The sequence below is a fragment of the Vigna unguiculata genome, chromosome 8 (genome assembly GCF_004118075.2).
Source record: "Vigna unguiculata cultivar IT97K-499-35 chromosome 8, ASM411807v1, whole genome shotgun sequence".
NCBI lineage: Eukaryota > Viridiplantae > Streptophyta > Magnoliopsida > Fabales > Fabaceae > Vigna > Vigna unguiculata.
Window position 1 is genome coordinate 35,953,208 of NC_040286.1, and position 19,858 is coordinate 35,973,065.

A 19,858-nucleotide genomic window follows, 5' to 3' on the forward strand; every position below is an offset into this window, starting at 1 on the left:
AAAAAAGAAAAACAAACTACATAGGGTTACAACCATTTGTTGAACTGTATTTCTACTACTACTTACTGTAATTGATCTTTTTTTTTCCTCATTATTATCTGAAAGCTGCATCAGCAACAAGTATATGAACTGAAAAACTTATATTTAAAGTTTTGATTTTGGTCTTGTCTCCATGAGCGGAGCAATGTTGAGACTATGACAATATATTTTATTTTTTTTCTCCAAATTTCAAGCAACATGTTATAGTTTATTCGTTTTTGGACCATATTCAAACCTGGGGTATTAATTTTCAACTGGAGATGGTGTTTCACTCTGAGAATATTGGTAGAGTGAGACATGAATTAGGTGAAGGAATTTTTAATGAATAATTATGTTACTTGTTTGTGGCATTTCTAGTATTTTATTGTATGTATCCCTGTTATTATTTTAAAGATTTATATGTTGATTTTTGTAGAAACGTGTTGGATGAAAGCGCGTTTATTGTTTGCAATGGTTGGTCCATGTTGGATGGTGTGGACCGTGGACTCATTTGCGCCCATCCCAGATTAATATTAATATTATTATTATTATTATTATTATTATTATTATGGTTAAATATATTTTTGTCTCTCGAATTTCAGTAAATTTTGAAAGTAATTCTTTTTTGAAATTTTATATCAATTTAGTCATTCATTGTTTAAAGTATGTGGATTTAGTCTTTTCTACTAAATTTTGTTAAGTTTATTTGACAGTTTAAACGCATTTTACGATAATATTTGAGTTAACATTAAAATGAAATTGTATCAAACAGTGTAAACAATTCAAATACTATTATGAAATGTGCTTGAAACGTTAGATAAACTTAACAAAATTTGGTTTAAATGACTAAATTTTCACATTTTTAAAGATGAAAAACTAAATATGTCAAAAAATTTGAAGATGAATAAATTCCAATTTTTTCTGAAACTTGAGATAAAAAACATATTTAACCCTTATTATTATTATTATTATTTGTGCTTCATTTCATGTTTTCTATAATACTTGCAAAAATAAAATATAAAGAGTCTTTGGGTGGAAAACTTTTTACTTTTTTAGAATATTTTGGTCACATACATAAGTAACTTCTTAAAATATCAATATTATTTTATAGTCACTAACAAAAAAATGGCCTTTAACGTATATCTATCTACATTTTTATTATATTAAAATAATAAGTTTAAAAAATATATAAGTACATAAGAATAATATTAAAAACATTAAAATAATAAATTGTATATATATATATATATATATAATTTTGTGAAAATAATATGTTACGTAATTATTATTTCAGGAGGAGGAATTTCTTAATTACTTTTATTATGAAATAATTTTTTTTAATTTATTAAAGAATAAAATTATGTAATTAATTTTACTACCATAAACTAAAAATTAAAACACTTTCACACTATCTTTATTTCTTTCAATTGTTGTAACAAAAGTAAAATCACAAAATGATGTCTACAATAGAGTAAGATTATTTACGAAAAAGTAGTATAGATGTTATATCATGTTTGTTTTGTAATGATCCCAATTAGTAAAACCATACTACTAATTATAAAATTACATTGACAAGCATGAACAAGCATGTAAGTATATAAGATAGGTTTATAATTCTCCATATGAAATCAAAACTAAAATTTCAAAATATAATTAATACTTCGTTAATCAGAACGATTTATATAATACAAAAATTATATATTTAAATAATAACTACTCTAACTAATAAAACAAATATAAAAAACTACAAAAACATTATTTATATAATATAAAAGTTATGTATTTAAACAATAACTACTTTATCTAATAAAACCAATGTATCACATGCTCTCAAGTCTTTCTTCTTCTTCTTCTTTCCTAAGTGGTACAAGTTACTAATTGTGAGGATACAGTAAGCAATAACCTAATTTGAATAGAGTTTAAAACTAGAATTTTCAAAATGATTCCGATGCAAATTGGGGTCATTGCTTTCTACACCCCATGTGTTTTTTTGACACCCATAGTCTCTTAAATATCAATTATATTCTTAATAAAATAAATAAAAAGGTGTTTTACGTTTTTCAGTTTAAGTTTTGGATCGTGTGATTTTTCAATATTTTTGTATTATGCTAACGTCTATAATTTAGAATATAAAAATAGTATTTTAGATTGGACATTCCAAAACATATACAAATCAAAATGTAAAATTTACATACTGATTTTATTATATAATTTGAAAGGCTAATTTTATGATACATTCTTGATTGTATAATTAATAATACAAAATTTTACAATACGTTTAAGTAGTACAATATGAAATAAAATTTAAATTTGAGATTGCGCAATCTAAAATACTAATTTTACAAATGAGATTTTGGATACCGCAATTAGTTTTGTTTTATCATGAGCTGGTCCAATGTATAGGATGGATATTGGTGGTTAAAAATTATGGAAAAACCTTAACAAGTTGCATGAAAGGAACAAGACATGTTATGATATTATTCTGCTTAAGCATTTGATTTGAGAACGAGAATGTTTTTCTCAGACATGTCATGATAACGTGTGTTGAACACTGGGAAACAGAAGGTAGTGTTCACTAGGGAAGTCTAACGACCCACTTTCTCTATCAGAACTCTCCATCAAAATCTGACACGCTTTTTTTCTTCTCCTTTTTCTGAAACTCCACATTCTCCACCATAAACTCAAAAAACCATGTGAAAAGTTAACCCCACAACCACTACTTTGAAATCTTACTTCATTATGTATCCCCACACACCCCACTTTCATAACCATCATTTTTCATGCAACAACCACTGCTATTAGCCTATTATATTCAAAGAGTCTCACTTTATTATGCTGGAATGTATAACTATTATGAAGGTTAAAACTTTATCTATCCTGATTTGGACAAAACTGTTTCGCTGTGCTAGCTGAGAAGAAAGGTAAGAGTGCCATGAATATTTCTCAAACAAATACACACGCATAGAGTTATGTTATGAGGAGAAACACATACAAATTTCAGAATGACACAGTTTTTCTGATGTTAAGTCTTCTTCACTAGCATTGGAGATTGAGTTGGTTGGTCATCAAAAGAAGGAGGAATGGGAGTTCAGCAACAGCTCGGTGCTTTCCTCTTTCAAGTAAGCATTGTTTTTGTCATGTTTCTCATTGTTAGCGCATCTGAAGAGCACAAGAAAGTTAGAGGCAGACATTCAAGCAGAAAAGACCATAGCACCAAGGTATATTTCGCTCCTACGTTGTATTGTTCTTAATTTTGTTCAAATAAGTTGGCAACATCATTTTGTTTACTCTAACTCCTGTCTGCATTGCTATCCCTATAAACCTCTATTTCATGAATAAGATGTTTTGTTTGTGAAGCTACTTTTTGTTTTGTGACTGATTCATGTGTGAAGATGAGTCCTAGACTTCAGTTCGAGATCACATTACATGGGCTTCTCTTGTGGGCTTCAATGGCGTTCTTGCTGCCTGTTGGTATACTAGTCATTAGACTGTCAAACAGAGAGGGGAACCGAAGAAGGCTTAGAATCATATTCTATGTTCATGCAGTTCTGCAGGAAAGTGTATCTAAACCCCTGTTACATTTTTATTTCAAAAATCAATATTTTTTTGTATAATTTATTGGTTTCTTATCCCTTTCCTTTGCACAGCCCATATTCGTAGTGGAAAAGAAAATGTAATTTTATGGTTTCAATTTAGTTTAAAAGGGCTAGTTGTCCCACTGATTAACTTTTAATGATGGTGGAATGGAGATAAGAATAGCAAGATTCCAAATTTGCAGTTAATTTATCTGTCTAACTTGTTAGTCACTACATATTGCATCTTTGTTTATTGAAAAGGACTATAATGAATGCTTTGAAGACAAGAAAGGAGCTTTAAGAAATAATCTTCTTGGTTATTGCAAGTTCAAGGCTTTCTTTGTGTCATTTTTTTATTGGAGCATGTGAAAAGAACTATGCAATTATGCTGTTGTCTGTATCAATAACCAAGTCTTAGCTCAAGTTAAAAGATGGTCATAAGTGAATTTTGGTACACTATTAAGCAACTAGTTTTGTTTCTTTTTAAAGCTTTCTTGCATTTGATACTTGCCTTTCTATTAATCATTTGCACGTTTGTGTTTCTGTTCAACAGAAGCTTGCGGTACTTCTTGCTACTGCAGGAGCTGTCATGTCCATAAAAAATTTCAACAACTCCTTCAACAATAGTCATCAAAGATTAGGGGTAGCATTATATGGCATTATGTGGCTGCAAGTTCTAGTTGGCATTTTTCGACCACAAAGGTGAACCACTGAGGTTACTTTTAGCTTTAGCTGAACACAAAACTTAGGCAATGCAGTTACACTTTTCATGTCCTTTGAATTTATTTAAACATTTTTCTTGTTCTATGTTCATAAGTTGTAGAGAACCATATGAATTTCTGCTTACAAAGAATGATGATTAAGGTACAATTATTCTCTTGTTTTTCACAGGGGATCCAAAAGAAGAAGTGTGTGGTTCTTTGCACACTGGATAATGGGAACTGCAGTGTCATTATTGGGTGTCCTGAATGTATTTATTGGCTTACAAGCCTACCAAGAAAAAACATCTAAAAGCATAACAACTTGGAAAATACTTTTCAGTGTTCAGATATGTTTGATTGTGATTTTCTACCTTCTTCAAGAAAAATGGGTCTACATTAAAAACCAAGGAGTGGTTTAAGACAACTGAGTACAAACACTGATTCCTACTTATCAAGAAGCTGATTCTTACTAAGAAAGATGTTTCAATGCTTTGCCATGTGTGCAAGTATTTGAAACACATAAGGGTACTGATAGACGTGAATTTCTCTCCATGAATGTTTCTGTTAGTTTCTTTTTCTACAGAGAAGACACAGTCATTGAAATGTTTGTAATACCTTCTTGTGAGATACATTTTTTGTTGTGTTCTCCTAACAATCAGTTCTGACGTTTTATGTTTTCAAACATTGAATTGTTGACGCTTGTATACTTCATGGAAATAGAACAATATATTACCCATGATGTTTTCCAATGTTTAGGGACATTGTTTGTCCGTGTTTATAAGCATTTCAAAATACAAAGAACTTTCTAACCAAAAGGGAAAGACAAAACATTAAGCTGAGAAATTCTGTTAATATCACATTGATGTATCACTAAGTATATTAATTGTATCACATTTCAAGGAAAAAGCTGTACATAGCCTGTTAATATAGCTATTCCTAGTATTATAAAAGGTGGAAGAATCACAAATGCTCCTATGGTTGCAAAGAAAACTGAATCATTCCTTTGTGACACTTCATTCAGGTAAGCTTGTCTTCTGATATTTCTCTTTTGTGAAATGGTCAAGAACTTTGCACTCACTTTCTTCAAGTTTTTACCCAGGGGTATGCTGAAATCATCATCCCTTTCTCCAACCAGCTGTGCAAGTTGTTCTCGTATTGTAACTTTTCCAGAGCTACCATCACTTTCATAGCCTATAAACCAGAAATGTTTCAATCTGTCATCCTTTTTTGAAAATTAAAGAGAAGAAGAAGAACCAAGTATTAGAAAATAAACACACATGGCTATAAAATTTCCATTCTTTCACATAACTGATGACACAAGCATGCATCTCAGGAGTGATTCATAATAGTACTAAGTGATACCACTGATATTGTTTCTACTCAAAATTTGTATACAATTCGGTTACAAGGGGGGGGGGATAATGTAACATCAAAGTTAAGCTTTTTCATAGTTCCATTGATATTTTACTGATGTGGCAGCAAGATAATTACTTTGAACCTTGTGGTTTCAAAAAAGTACCTGTACTCTTGCTTTCACTTGTTTTATTAAAGACTTTTTTTTTTTTTTTTTCATTAATGACAATAGAACAAACACATTCTCTGCATATTTCATTCATTCAAACTAAAAAGTTAGCAACAAAAACAGAAAAGGGCCTTTTAACAGGGATAACAAAAGGCATTACAACAAGATCAGAAGACAACTAATTTAAACAGAAGGTGTTAGCTTGAATACCAGTGTTTGGTGAGCTTGTCGATGTAAGTTGCTCCAAAAGATCCAACTGGGTACGAGAAGAAGATAAAGATCCTAGCAACACAAGTCCTCAAAAGCCAAGTCAGATATGAAAAAGAACAGCATATTGTAAAATTTAGAAGAACTTTTACAGAAATTTCAGCAGTTAAGATAAAAACATTACAGCAAAACTTGACACACAGTGAAGAAATTAAATTGCAAATATTTCAAATTCAATAAAAGTTCAGACTCCTTTCTCCCCTTGTAGCCACGTGGATGCAGCAAATATTAAAATAGAGCTGCCATAACTTCTTACTTTTCTGAATATTAGTGGAGTGCCAACCATCCAAGAAAGCATAAATTCCTTTGATATGTTTAAACAAACATAAAAAAAAAAAAAAAAAAACTAATATGGAAATCCATGGCTATCTCCTTAAGCCCATATTTGAATTCAAAGAGTGAATATATACATAAAAAAAAATAGAGGGTAGGAATTGTTAGCATATATACCAGTTCCAGCAGAAGCATCTTGCTGTGAGATTCCAGTGTCAGTTCCTTGTGTTTGAGCACATGTTGTGAGAAAAGAAGAAGGGTGGTAGAATTTGATGGGGCTGTTATGTTTGTGTGTCAGAAATGAAGGCTTTGAGTGAAGAGAAGCAGTGGTAGTGAGATTGATGGCCATGCAGTGAGTTTTTGAGTTGGATACTAATGCCATTCATTCATTGATCCATTGATTTTGGTTTCAGCTTTGCATTTTCTGGTTTGCATTTTTAGTGGCCAAAGCGGCATTTTCCTGCCACAAATATTATCTGTGGAGGATTCTAGTTCTATGTAGGACCACAACAAATCCCACACCGTTCAAAAATATTTTCTTTTTTTTCTATGACTAAATAAGGACACCATGTCAAGTTTCTAAAGTCTTTGTCTACTGGAATTATGACTTAATTTGTTATACACTGATACAATATATATTTAGTGTAACATTATTTAGGAATTTAGACCAAAATATAGTTTAAATATTTTTTCGACCTAAATTCAAATAAAGGAATAGATAGTAACTCGAAAGCATAATTATTCTTAAGGTGATAGTTCCAGTTAATTGTGTGTGAAATTTTAGATGTTTTCATTATTGATATAAATTGTTTTTTCTTTTCTACTTCTACAAGGTGGTTTTTGGGTTGAGAAGACACCTATAGTTAAATATCGAATAACTTTTTTTAAAGAAAATCATATTAAAAAACAAATAAAAATAAATTACCCAATAAAATTTCCTTGGAACAACCAGATATCATTTCATTTTTTCTAAGAAATCACTTTAATTGATACCTTTTCTAATTCTTTAATTTTGTAATTATTTATTCTCAAACATTTTGCAAGCCCAATCATCATTATTAATTTTTAAGCAATTTATCTACTTATTTAATTAATCACTTATAAAATTATTATTATTTTTGTACAATACAACAACAAATTAAAACAATAGAATGGTATATTGGCAGAGAATAAGTTCTAATTCCACTGAAATAAAGCAGTGGTATGTATTCTATCAACTTGTTGGTTCCACAACTTTTTTTTTTTTTTTCAACTTACAATTAAACAATTCACTTTAAAATTTCATTTTTTAGAATACAGAAAAATAATGAAAGAACTTTTGATAGAATACAAATCATGCAGTGTTGATTTGGAGGAGAATAAGTTCCAATTCCACTGAAAAGCTTTTACATAATTTAATTCAAAACGCAAATACTTTAATAAGTAAAGAAAACGACTATATCTATTTCATTATATCTTTTTTAAACGTGGAATGAATTACTCTTGATCTAAGTTTTTTTTTATTTAACTTTAAACTAACACAGTTTATATTAATTAACAATAATGAGATGTATTCATTTTTTTAACAAAACATATATAGTTAATTGTAATGTCCAATTATTTCTGCCACGTCCTGCAGCAGTGGGCCTAAAGGCTGGTCCATGATATAAGAACCCTTCGTGTTGTCCTAATTCCACATTTTTCATTCACTTTCAGAAAATCAGCCGTCACCCCTTGCTCTCACAGGACATTCTGTTAGGGTTTCTCTCCAAGCTTTCTCGAACTAGCTCAGAACCAGTTCCTACTCCACGTAAGTGCCCCTTTTCTAGATCGTATGAGTTCCAATGCTTTCCTTTATATTTTCACAGTTAGGGTTCGTATTAATCCGCCCTTGTCCCATGTACCTCCTGTTTTTTCAGCTCTTTAGTGCGTTCCGAGGGCTGCAGTGCTCGTGTCGTGTCGTCAAGGCTTCGGTTGGCTCTGTTTCCAGGTAGGAAAGCTAGAACCCACTCGTGTACTTTGTTTTTGCTGCTGTTTTGCTTTCGTGCTGAGAGTCCTTAGTTGGTTTGATGTTCTGAATGTGTGCAATGGCTTGATGTGTTGTTGTGGACTGGTGGGTGCGACTGTTCCAGGAAAACAGTGGCGAGACTTATTAATCTCGTCCAAGCAAGCCAGTCTCGCCTAGGCGAGATGAACAGGGAGCTCGCCCAGGACTTTTGCGCGAAAGGTCGCCCAGGCGACCAGCTCCGCTTTTGAGCGAGCGAGCATCTCGCCCAAGCAAGAGGGGTCTCGCCTAAGCGAGATCCCGCGAGTGCTTCTGCTCCCTTTCTCGAGCCCTCGCCTAGGCAAAGGGGGAGCTCGCCTGAGCGAACACGTCTCGTCTGAGCGAGACCCCTCAGCCTGAGCGAGGTGCTGGGCGAGACAGTGCTGTGTTGATATGTTTGTTTATTTCTGGATGATCTGTTTTGGGTGGATATGAATGTTATGATGCGGGACATGTATATAATGGAGCATGATGTATACGTAGCATGATTCATGAAATTTAAATGATGGGTTTGGTATGAGTTTTGGCATGTGAACTAAATGAGATTGGTATTACTAAAGTAGCATGAAAATGAGATGAGTTAGATTCTATGTACATGAATGGATTATGATGAGTTGGAATGGGTTGGACCTGGAAATGTGAAAGGTAACGACTTTAAAGGTTGACATAATGAATGTACCCTTGCATGGTGAATATTATTTGACTGTATGATCGTATCTTGTCTGTGTCAGTGCATAATTCCCTGGGGTCTCTAGGTAAGACTTTCAGGGTCGCGCTTCAGTGGTCGGGATGTAATTCCATGGCCCCTGGTAGTGGGTGTCCATGGTGGTGCCCCATTTGTATAACTAGGTAAGGATTCAAGGTAAGGTTTCATCCTGACACTCTAAGGGGTCAGTTAGTCTCACCTAGAGCGGACTGACTCCTGTGGTGAGAGTAGCAGGAGGCTCGAAATTCATTAAGGGCTAACCTTGTGGTGAGGGAAAATTGATTCATCGTAACACTTGTAACACATAGCTTGGGGGTGAGCAACTCGGGGGTGAGCAGAGGTATCCACCACAAGTGCGGGCATCCGCTGAATCCGACCAAGTTATACGTATCCGGATGAGTCGAGTCGAGTCGTAGTGTATTGATTGAAGAGTCATAACATGCTTGGTTGTTGTATGAATATTGGATGGTGAAAGTATATTTGATTGTATGATGAAAATATTGTTGGCTCTAGCTTACCCTGTTTGTTGTATGGTTGTCTTGTATGTGGTTCTTCTTTCTTGCGATGATCATTAATATGATTGATGGGAGCAGATGGGCGAGGTTCTCGTGGTCAGCAAGGAAATGGTGATTTCACTGCTTAGCCTTTTGGGCTGGATTTATCTTATTCATGATTTCTTTAGGGTTATGGCCCATGTATCGCTTTACACATTTCTACTCTACACTTTTTGTTAGACTTGTATCTGGTTTCCGTTGGCATTATGGTGTATCCAGGTTGTAGGATTGGATTAAGGACCCCAAAACTACACTACTACATTATCGTTTACGTGACATTTCCTTTAGTTTCGTTTAATAATTAAAAGGAATTTACATTAATCTTCGTTCCTCAGCTACATGTATGGTTCTCTACTTTTTAAGTGAAAATTTGGACATTGTTTCTTATTTTTTAAGTGAAAACAATATTTTATTTTATTTTGAATATTTTTTAGAATTATATACATCTGAAAATTGTATTATTGTTTAAATTTAAAAGAAATGGAACCCTAAAGCGTGTTTCCTCTGGCATACATAAAGTAACTATATTATATTCGTGTGTTCTGAGAGTGAATACTTCAATTTCCACGTTAACTGAAGCAAAAGCTGGTTATCGTAGTTTAGAAGTGCACGTGGACCCAAATATTTCAGACGCGTCACCGAAACCAACCATTGAACGTTGGTTTGGGCAAGTTGGTACCTTTTTCTTTAAGAAGATGCACACACCGTCACTTTCTCCCTCACCATGCAACAACGCAGACAACAATATTTAAGAAACCATTAAGGTTTCTGCTGTTGTCTACTACGTTAATGGCCAAGCAGGTTCTTCCTTCTGAATCTCACCCGTATGCCTTTCATGTCTCTGGCCCTCGCAATTTCACTTCCCTCAATTGGAGGGACCTTATTGTTTCAAGTTGGTAATTACCCATTTCAATTCTCACTTCAATTTCGCTTCTTGCATTTGCTCATTCTTCATCCCTTGGCTTTCATCTTGAAATTTTTTGAATTTGCCACTGTGTGCGTGGTTTCTACTGTGTAATGTCTTTGTTTGCTGATCGATTTTTAAAATGTTAGAACACTGGGTTGGATCATGCCGGTGTGAAGTTGTGAACTTTTTACCAAGTGGGTTTCCAAAGTTTTTTACTTTTCGGTTTCTGATTATTGAAGCAATCATCACGACATGAAAATATAGCATAATTTATCGACTGATTTTATATATCGTATTGAAATAGAAATTGGCTGTTTGGATTTCCAAGACCTAAAAGATAGAAATTATTGATTTTCCTAATCTGCAGTGGTTAAATGATATATACTTTTGTGGCTCTCTTTGCGCGCTGTTGTTAATCAAGGACTGCCATTTTTTCCATTTCCAAGTTATAACTTTTTGTTCAGTAGTATCTGTTTGTTGTAATCTTCACCACGATACCCGATTTCTTAGTTACATTTTTTAAGCATTTGGGAAAGAATTTTGAGGGCTTAATATAGTATTATCATTTTTATCATTTTCTACTGAGATTTTGCTTGGGTAGAGATTGAACTAGTTTTCACCTGGCGTTATGAATTAGCTTAATTTGCCGTACCTTGGTTTAATCCAGGCTTGTTTCAGAAAAATAATAGCTTAATGTATCCGCTTTCTGAAAGGGACATCTAAGAAAATCACAGTAATCACTTCTCATAAATATAATATTTCGTTCCCAAATCAAACATGCACACCACAGAACCAAAAAAGGCATTCAAAGTTTTGCAGTGTATTTTGTTAAAATTAAAATAACTCCTACTGCTTGGATTGCTTTAGTGGGGTGTCTGAAACAACATCGGAAAGAGGAAAAACAGCACATTGAACCACACACTCATACTCTGCAGATTCTGCATTAAAGTGACTTCTGACACAAGTCCAAACACACCCTTCGAAGCTTTTTTTTTTTTTTTTCTAACCAAGTCATCTTAAGTTTTGGTCTATAACATGGATCCATTATTGTGGGCGTTAACTCAAGCAACTAGTCAAATTTGAAGGAAAGGTTGCATAGTTGAAGTTTCATTCACATTCTTTTGAAACATACACGAATGCTGATATTGTTAACGCAATGCAGGAAGGATGCAAATTACAAGAAAACTGTGATTGCATGCTTTATACAGGCAGTGTATTTGCTGGAACTTGATAGGCAAGAGAAGAGAACACAGGGAAATAGTCTTGCTCCAAATTGGTGGATTCCCTTCAAGTACAAGCTCAAACAAACACTGATCGATGCAAGAGATGGATCCATTTTTGGTGCGATTCTTGAATGGGACAGATCTGCTGCACTGTCTGAGCTGATACCAATGAGACCAAGTGGTGCCCCAAGAGCAGTCTTGGCACTGAGAGGAACATTACTGAAAAGCCCTACAATGAGAAGAGACATTGAAGATGACCTACGTTTTCTTGCTTGGGAAAGCTTGAAGGGTTCTGTGAGGTATAATGCAGCTCTGGAGATACTGAAATTGATTTGTGGTAAATATGGAAGCAACAATGTATGCATTGCAGGACATTCTTTAGGAGCAGGTTTTGCTCTTCAAGTTGGGAAGGAACTAGCAAAAGAAGGGATTTTTGTGGAGGCACATTTGTTCAATCCACCTTCTGTTTCACTAGCCATGAGTTTCAAAACTATTGGAGAAAAAGCTGAGTTTGTGTGGAATAGACTTAAATCCATGCTTCCTTATGGTAGTAGCAGTGAAGCTCAAATCAGTGATGCAGACACAATGGCTTCTGGTGCAGGATTGAAGAGTAAGATGGGTCAAGCATGTGGTTCTGGTTTGGCAAAATGGGTTCCTTATTTGTATGTTAACAATGGTGATTATATATGTTGCTACTACAATGATGGTGGTGGCAGAAAGGTGAGTGTGGGAAGCACGAAGGGAGAAGTTGCAGCGAAGGTGTTTGTTGTGTCTAAGGAGAAACAGAGGTTTGTTGAGGCTCATGGGTTGGAACAATGGTGGTCAAGTGATGCAGAACTTCAGCAGGTTATCCATAGCAGCAAACTCATAACCAGACAGCTTAGATCTTTATACACTGCTACTCCTTCCCAAATAAATTCTTGACAAAGGAGGGGTCAAATGTAATTTAGCATAAAATAAAATCAAATAAAACAACTAATTTAAGTTTGACTCTTCTGATAACATATAAAATTAGTCAGAATTGTAATAATTAATGATCGAGAAAATGTTGTTTGACACTTGACAATTTATATAAGGGTAAAATAATATTAATAAAAATTAATTTTAAATAGTAATAAAAGATAATATTAAATGATAGTAAAAAAAATGGTATCAAAATACTAATGTCACGATTATTACTCTACTTTATCATCTAAAATATGAGTCCAAAATTTTCTATAGATTTTTTGGTATTATCGTTCCTGCTGAAGCTTAGTAGAGGAATAACACAGAAGAATTACGCATAATTCAAATTCTTAAAATATATTTCTGAAGAGTTATTTTCTATCTCTACGTGTTTTCATGGGAATAATTTTACATGTGTATGTTGTATTTTATATTTAATTTTATGAACGAAGACAATTTGTTTTTTTGACAACATTGATATAAAAGATTTATCATTTTATTGGAAAATAATTTCTAAAATAAGCTATATTATCCATTTTAAAAGAGGGGAGCGTTTTATTATTTATTATTAACTCTTCTAAAGCATTTGGATATTTTTAGTCATTAGAATCAACTTCACACGTTTTTAAATCCAATAAATATCATATGACTAAAGATAATTCGAAAAATGCATTTCTATATCTCGTAAAATAAAATAAGTAAACGAACCTAATTATTGGAAATTGGTTAATGTAACTTGAATATAAGTTTAGATACAGTAATATGTATGTTTTATTTCACGAGAAAGATACTTTAAATGGAATATTAAAAGATTAATAAAATTTAATACAGTTAATTAGTTTCTTAATAAACGTAAACTTTATTTATTTTTCTTATAATTAAGAGCGAAAATAATTTACGAGACTCATAATAAAAGACATGAGACTATAATGTAATTGGTAAAGTAGATATTAATATAATCTTGAAATTGATAGTAATAAAAGGTGTTTAATTAAATTAATTTCAACAGTGAAATTTAAGTGTCAAAGCAAATCAATTTGACTCACGGTTAGGGATGGCAACGGGGCGAGGCGGGGACGGGTTTCACTATCCCATACACATCCCCGCATAAAAAATTCATCCCCATCCCCATACCCAAACCCAACGGGTATCAAACTTTTTTCCCATCCCCATCCCCACCGGGTAACGGGTATAATCTCGTACCCATACCCGTACCCATGTTCTAACTAATTCAATATTAATTTTTATAAAAGAAAAAAAATTACGGTAAAGAAAACATAATATTATGAAATATTCAATATTAGGAGGATTTTCTTCGATGCCAAATACATTAAAATAAATTATAATTGTTTATATTTTATATTAGAATACCAAATAAAATTTCATGTGAACCAAAACATTTATTAAATTTGCAAACTACAACATTAATGAACTTAGTTGATAAAATTAAAAAATATTTCAAAAAGTATAAAAGGAAAACAAATATTCAAATTAAAATATATTTTAAATGTTTGTTTACTTCAATTTTTTAAATTCTAATGAATCTCTTTTTTATACACTAATAAAAGTTATAATATATCACTTGATCAAAATGACACAAAGAACAAATATTCAAATTAAAATATATTTTAAATATTTGTTTACTTCAATTTTTTAAATTATAATGAATCTCTTTTTTATACATTAATAAAAAGTTATAATACATCACTTGATCAAAATAACACAAAAAACAAATAATAAACATAATAATAAAATTTTGACATAGATTTTGTATCTTTTGAACTTCAATATATGTTGCATAGTGACAAAAAAATATTCATAGAAATTACATTAAATTTTTATATTGTAGTAAATAAAAGTTATTTATACAATTAAAGTAAAAAAAATTACAGTATGATTAATAGTGAGTTATAAAATAACAAATAATTAGATAGAATATATCGAAATATTTTATTCTACATGATGAAAATAAACAATAAATAAAAATATTAAAAAACTAACAAATGTGTGTTTTAGAAATAATTTGAGAGACTATCGAAAGAAATCGCACAAAGGAAATCAAATGTATAATTAAGGTATGATAAAATGAAAAAAACCTTAGAGAACTAATTATTAAATTATGTTTGAAGTGGTTAAAAATAAATAGAAATATCATTAGTGACCAAAAAATTTATCATTAAATTACAAATAAATTAGTAATTAAATTGGTCACTAAATCAAGTACCGATTCGATCATTGAATCAGTCACTAACTTAGACAATAAATCAACTACTACCACCAATGACGAAAAATAGTGACTGATATGGGTTACTGACTAAATCAGTCACCATTTCATTTTTTCTTGTAGTAAATTATCATATACTATTCCTAAATATCATTATATATATATATATATATATATATAATTTTAACCACTTCAAACAGAATTTAAAGTGAAACAATTACATTATGATATATTATTCTACATGATGAAAATAAAAACAATAAATAAAAATATTAAAAAACTAACAAATGTGTGTTTTAGAAATAATTTGAGAGACTATCGAAAAAAATCACACAAAGGAAATCAAATGTATAACTAAGGTATGATAAGACGAAAAATATCTCAGAGAACTAAGAAAACTTTTCAAATATCAACATATATACTTAATGGTTGAAAAATAACGAAAATTACTTTAATGAAACAAAAGAGTTCTTCAAATTAAACAAAAATTAATAATAATAATAATAAGTAAAGAATTTTTTTTATATTACCTTAAATTGAGAGTATAAACATTCTCATGTGAAAGGAAAATTTATAATAAATAAAAATATTAAAAAATAATATAAATATTCAAATGTAAGGCATAATTTTTTTTATTAACATACATTATTTTAACATAATTACATAAAGGTTATGATAAGATAAAAAATATATTGGAGATGAGAATGAGTTTAATGACAAATGAAATAATTAAAAGAAATAAAAAATAGAATATATATATATATATATATATATATATATATATATATATATATATATATATATATATATATATATATGGGTTACTTGATTAATTGTGAATATTTTAATAATTTAAACGAGAATGAAGATATGGCGGGGACGGGTATTATGGCGGGTATATGTACATCCCCATACCCATCTCCATACCCAACTGAAAAAGTCGGGGATTCCCCATACCCATACCCAGTCAATGCGGGGATTCCCCGTCAAAACGGGAACGGGTTCGGGCAATACCCACGGGAACGGGTTTATTTGCCATCTCTACTCACGGGTTCTCGTTGAGTTAAATTTTAAATATACATATTATTATTTTTATTTCAAATGTATATTTGTACTTATTACTATTTGAATATAATATATTATTATTGTCTCGTGTAGGAGGAAAAAACAGATAAAGTTGTTGTTAGGATTTTTAAGATTTTAAGGTTTTTGAAAATATAAAAAATATAAGAAATGTGTTGTAGTTTTTTAATTTTGATTTTCTAAATTTAAATAATAAATAAATATATTTTTATCAAACAATTGAATTGCACTGATATCATTTGAGTGAAAGGGTAGTCATCCTACTATACTGCTATTTTGAATGAACGCGTAACCTAACACTGCTAGTTCGACCGTTTCTTCCTCCACCCATCAATTGGGCTGCGCTCAACGCATACTCTCTCTAAATTTCGACTGTTTCTTCTTCCACCCATCAAATCTCTTCCTACACCCCATCTATGAATTTTACTTTCCGGACACTCATCAATTCTGAAAATATCACATGTTAGAAGATAAATTGGACTAATTTTAAAATCTATCGATAACATAAGTATCATTTGAACTTATTTATCAAAATTTAAGCCTAAGATTATATATGCATAAAAAATGTTAATAGGGACAATTTAACCATAATACATAACTATTATGAAATATTTCTTTTTTCAATTTTATTTTATAGCTTAATAATATTTATGTATTTATTGTTTTAAATTATAATTTAACACCGGTTTAACCACAAACTAAATAAAATTAATAAATCAGAAACCACTATTTCGCCAAATTAAAATCCAATTAAAATTAAGTTATTCGAGTTTCTCATGAATTCAATTGTTCTTATAAATTAATTTTAAAATATAAACAATAATAAATTGGACATTTCGTAATTTTTGAAAAAACAATTAGTATACCATTTCACATTAAAATAACTTCTTTTATATCCTGTGAAAACCAGACCCATTATTCGTATTGCTTTAGTTCTAATTAATATTAAGGAGCCAAACTACCACTACAAAGCAATTAATTTAAAGTTTAAATAAACATGTACTGTAAAAAGAAACCAGTTAGTTCAGTCTTGTTGGATGATATCTGAATCAAAAGGGATCGCATACAGCCTGGTATATCAAAAAACAATCAATCCTCATCTTTCTCATCTTTCTAACACCCACAATATAGTAAAAAGACATTAAATTTAAGCAACAGATCTCGGATGATAACTGAATTCAGATATCGAATTCAAATCCAAAAATGTCAACACTACAACCCCAAAATCACTTCAGTAGCATATAAAACCAACAATAAGGATGACATTCCATAAACACACTACACTACTTCTCTACTCAAAAGCGTCATCATCATCGTCCGGAAGGGGCTGACTGGCAGCTGCAGCAAGCTCAGCTTCATGCCTGCAAAAGTCACCAATACATAAATTTAGGAAATTTAAGATCAAAAAAACAATCATATCAAATGACAATCATGAATCAAGCAATGCATTTGTGGAGTGTGGGAAACAATTCAATTCCCATGCCCCATGATTAATTGAACTTCACATTATGGGAGTGACTTTTTCCTACAATTCTCCACACTTTTTACAATCCATATTTATAAAGCAATTCTAACTCCACACGAATTGGCAATCATAAAACATAAATCAAGTAAAAGGGTATGGAATCAGAAAAACGATATAGGTCAATGACAGATGGGCTTACTGTTGCTGTGCAGCTAAATCAATTTGAACTTCAGGTGGAGCCAATGCAGGAGATTCTACAAAGTGCAAGTTAGGATCACTGCAAAAACGACAGAGGCAAAATATAAGTTGATACGCATTTTGAAATGCATATAAATAGAAATTGTGAAGCGAAAAAGTTCAGTGGCTCTACCCTGCAAGTTTACGAGCAAGATACAAAAATGGCTTCTCAAAGTTGTAGTTACTCTTAGCTGAGATCTCGTAGTACTGCAAGTTCTTCTTCCTGTGGAAAGTAACCTGTTTTGCCTTCACCTGCCTGTTCTTGACATCAACCTTGTTACCGCAAAGAACAATTGGGATGTTTTCACAAACCCTGAAAAACCATTTAAGCAGAAATTGCACAATGTGTCAAATAAACCACACAATTCCAAAAAAAAAATAGAGACAACACATTCAAAATGGTTTAGAGGACTTCATTTACGAACCTGCAAAGATCACGATGCCAGGTAGGGACATTTTTGTAGGTTAATCGGGCAGTAACATCAAACATGATAATCGCACATTGCCCATGAATACTGCAACGTAAGACACCGTTTAACAAAAGCATTAGGAGTTTGCATAACTGAAGAATTCAATAAAAACCCCGTTGTGGTACTGAGATTCCATACATCCAAAAACATTAAACCTAAGAGAGAAAAAAAAAAACTACAATTGCAAGTAACTACCATACGAAGCAACAACGCCAACTCTGAGACAGTATACAATCAAAACATATGCGGAAGTGGCGATCGAAAAGGAAAGTTAGGTATCCTAACAGTATCCACGATTTGTTCACACAAATTTGAGACCAAATGGCTTACTAGTATCCATCTCTGAGGCCACCGAACTTCTCCTGTCCAGCCGTATCCCAGCAGTAGAATCGAATCTTTCCACAGTTGGTGAAAAAATCCAACGGGTGAACCTCCACACCGATTGTCGCTGTTATAGACAAGAAAAATCAATATAAGCAATAAGCTTAACGTGAAAAATGTTAGACACATAACCTTAACCATAATTCAATCATAAACGAATCTTACGTTCGTATTTCTTCTCGAATTCCCCAGTAATATGCCTTTTCACAAATGTTGTCTTTCCTGCAAATTTCGCCACAAATAAGCTCATATGCCAAGGTATAACCAAGATCGCTACAACAGAATAACTTCTAATAACTGAAAACATAGGTTAATCGGCGAAAATGAAAGTGAGCAAAAAAAGAATAAAATCTTACCTGTGCCACCGTCGCCAACGATTACGAGTTTGAAACTTGGGTAATCAACAGTTTGCTGATTGGGCAAAGCCTGAAAATGACAGATCCAATTTGAATCAAAAACTACAGAAATTTTGAGAAACAGGTGATTTTGTAGAACGAAGAAAGAAAGAGCGTACCATAACGAAGAGAGGGTTTGTTGGTGTGGACACTAGAACTGTGTCGTTTTGAGGCAGTGAGGAGGAGGGGTTCGAAAAAGAGAGACGGAGCGAGGGTTTATTTAGAGGAAGGGTTTTCAAGCTTATTTATAGATAGATGTAAGAGCGTCAACATGACGCAGCATTCTCCACCCTTGGATTATATTAAAGATTCAATCTCATGTAGGAAGCAGAAAAAAACAGATAAAGTTTCTGTTCGGATTTTTAAGAATGTAAGGATTTTGAAAAATAAAAAATATAAGAAATGTGTTGTATCTTTTTAATTTTTATTTTCTACCTTTAAATAATAAAGAAATATATTTTTATCCAAGAGTTACGTTGGGATTTCGGTTAAATATCTAGTTTCTAGACTTAATCGTAAAAATGAAATTCGTTATTATTCCGATTTGTGATATAGTTTGATGATTAAATTATTAAAATAAATAAATATATCATTTTTTTCTTTTCTCACATATTATTATATTTTTTTAAAATAAATTCAGAAATAAAAATATATCAAAAATTAGAATAAGAAGGAATTCCAACAGAAGATTCATGAAGAAGATACAACATTAGTAGAATCTAAACCCAATCATACAAAAAATTAAGATCACTTTTAACCCAGCTTTAAAATCTTTCGTTCACACTTTTCCAAAATCAATCGATTAAATATTTTTTTGTCGCTCAAATTTTATAATAAATTTTGAAATTAGTTTTTTTAAAATTTTATATTAATTTAATCCTTTATTTTA

General features: G+C 31.7%; 4 protein-coding genes and 1 long non-coding RNA gene across 5 annotated transcripts; 3 read left to right on the forward strand and 2 right to left on the reverse strand.

The window, feature by feature from the left end:
• Positions 1–2,567: 2,567 nt before the first annotated feature.
• On the forward strand, positions 2,568–5,012 carry LOC114193630 (cytochrome b561 domain-containing protein At4g18260-like). Its single transcript, XM_028083505.1, has 5 exons — positions 2,568–2,939; positions 3,059–3,236; positions 3,411–3,572; positions 4,147–4,295; positions 4,485–5,012. The coding sequence occupies exons 2-5, from the start codon at positions 3,099–3,101 to the stop codon at positions 4,711–4,713; spliced, it is 678 nt and encodes a 225-aa protein (XP_027939306.1). The 5' UTR covers positions 2,568–2,939; positions 3,059–3,098; the 3' UTR covers positions 4,714–5,012.
• Positions 5,013–5,124: 112 nt separating this feature from the next.
• On the reverse strand, positions 5,125–6,808 carry LOC114193631. Its single transcript, XM_028083506.1, has 3 exons — positions 6,534–6,808; positions 6,027–6,098; positions 5,125–5,485 (listed from the first exon to the last, which is right to left on the reverse strand). The coding sequence occupies exons 1-3, from the start codon at positions 6,736–6,738 to the stop codon at positions 5,190–5,192; spliced, it is 573 nt and encodes a 190-aa protein (XP_027939307.1). The 5' UTR covers positions 6,739–6,808; the 3' UTR covers positions 5,125–5,189.
• Positions 6,809–8,055: 1,247 nt separating this feature from the next.
• LOC114193166 lies at positions 8,056–9,936 on the forward strand. Its single transcript, XR_003606233.1, has 3 exons — positions 8,056–8,145; positions 8,255–8,325; positions 9,679–9,936. It is a non-coding gene; the product is annotated as an uncharacterized LOC114193166 (long non-coding RNA).
• A 284-nt stretch (positions 9,937–10,220) lies between these two features.
• On the forward strand, positions 10,221–12,771 carry LOC114194086 (GDSL esterase/lipase At4g10955-like). Its single transcript, XM_028084136.1, has 2 exons — positions 10,221–10,535; positions 11,709–12,771. The coding sequence occupies exons 1-2, from the start codon at positions 10,429–10,431 to the stop codon at positions 12,691–12,693; spliced, it is 1,092 nt and encodes a 363-aa protein (XP_027939937.1). The 5' UTR covers positions 10,221–10,428; the 3' UTR covers positions 12,694–12,771.
• A 4,255-nt stretch (positions 12,772–17,026) lies between these two features.
• LOC114194087 (GTP-binding nuclear protein Ran-3-like) lies at positions 17,027–19,244 on the reverse strand. The gene is made up of 8 exons (XM_028084138.1): positions 19,089–19,244; positions 18,931–19,000; positions 18,740–18,796; positions 18,524–18,641; positions 18,149–18,238; positions 17,857–18,036; positions 17,686–17,763; positions 17,027–17,382 (listed from the first exon to the last, which is right to left on the reverse strand). The coding sequence occupies exons 1-8, from the start codon at positions 19,089–19,091 to the stop codon at positions 17,313–17,315; spliced, it is 666 nt and encodes a 221-aa protein (XP_027939939.1). The 5' UTR covers positions 19,092–19,244; the 3' UTR covers positions 17,027–17,312.
• Positions 19,245–19,858: the final 614 nt, after the last annotated feature.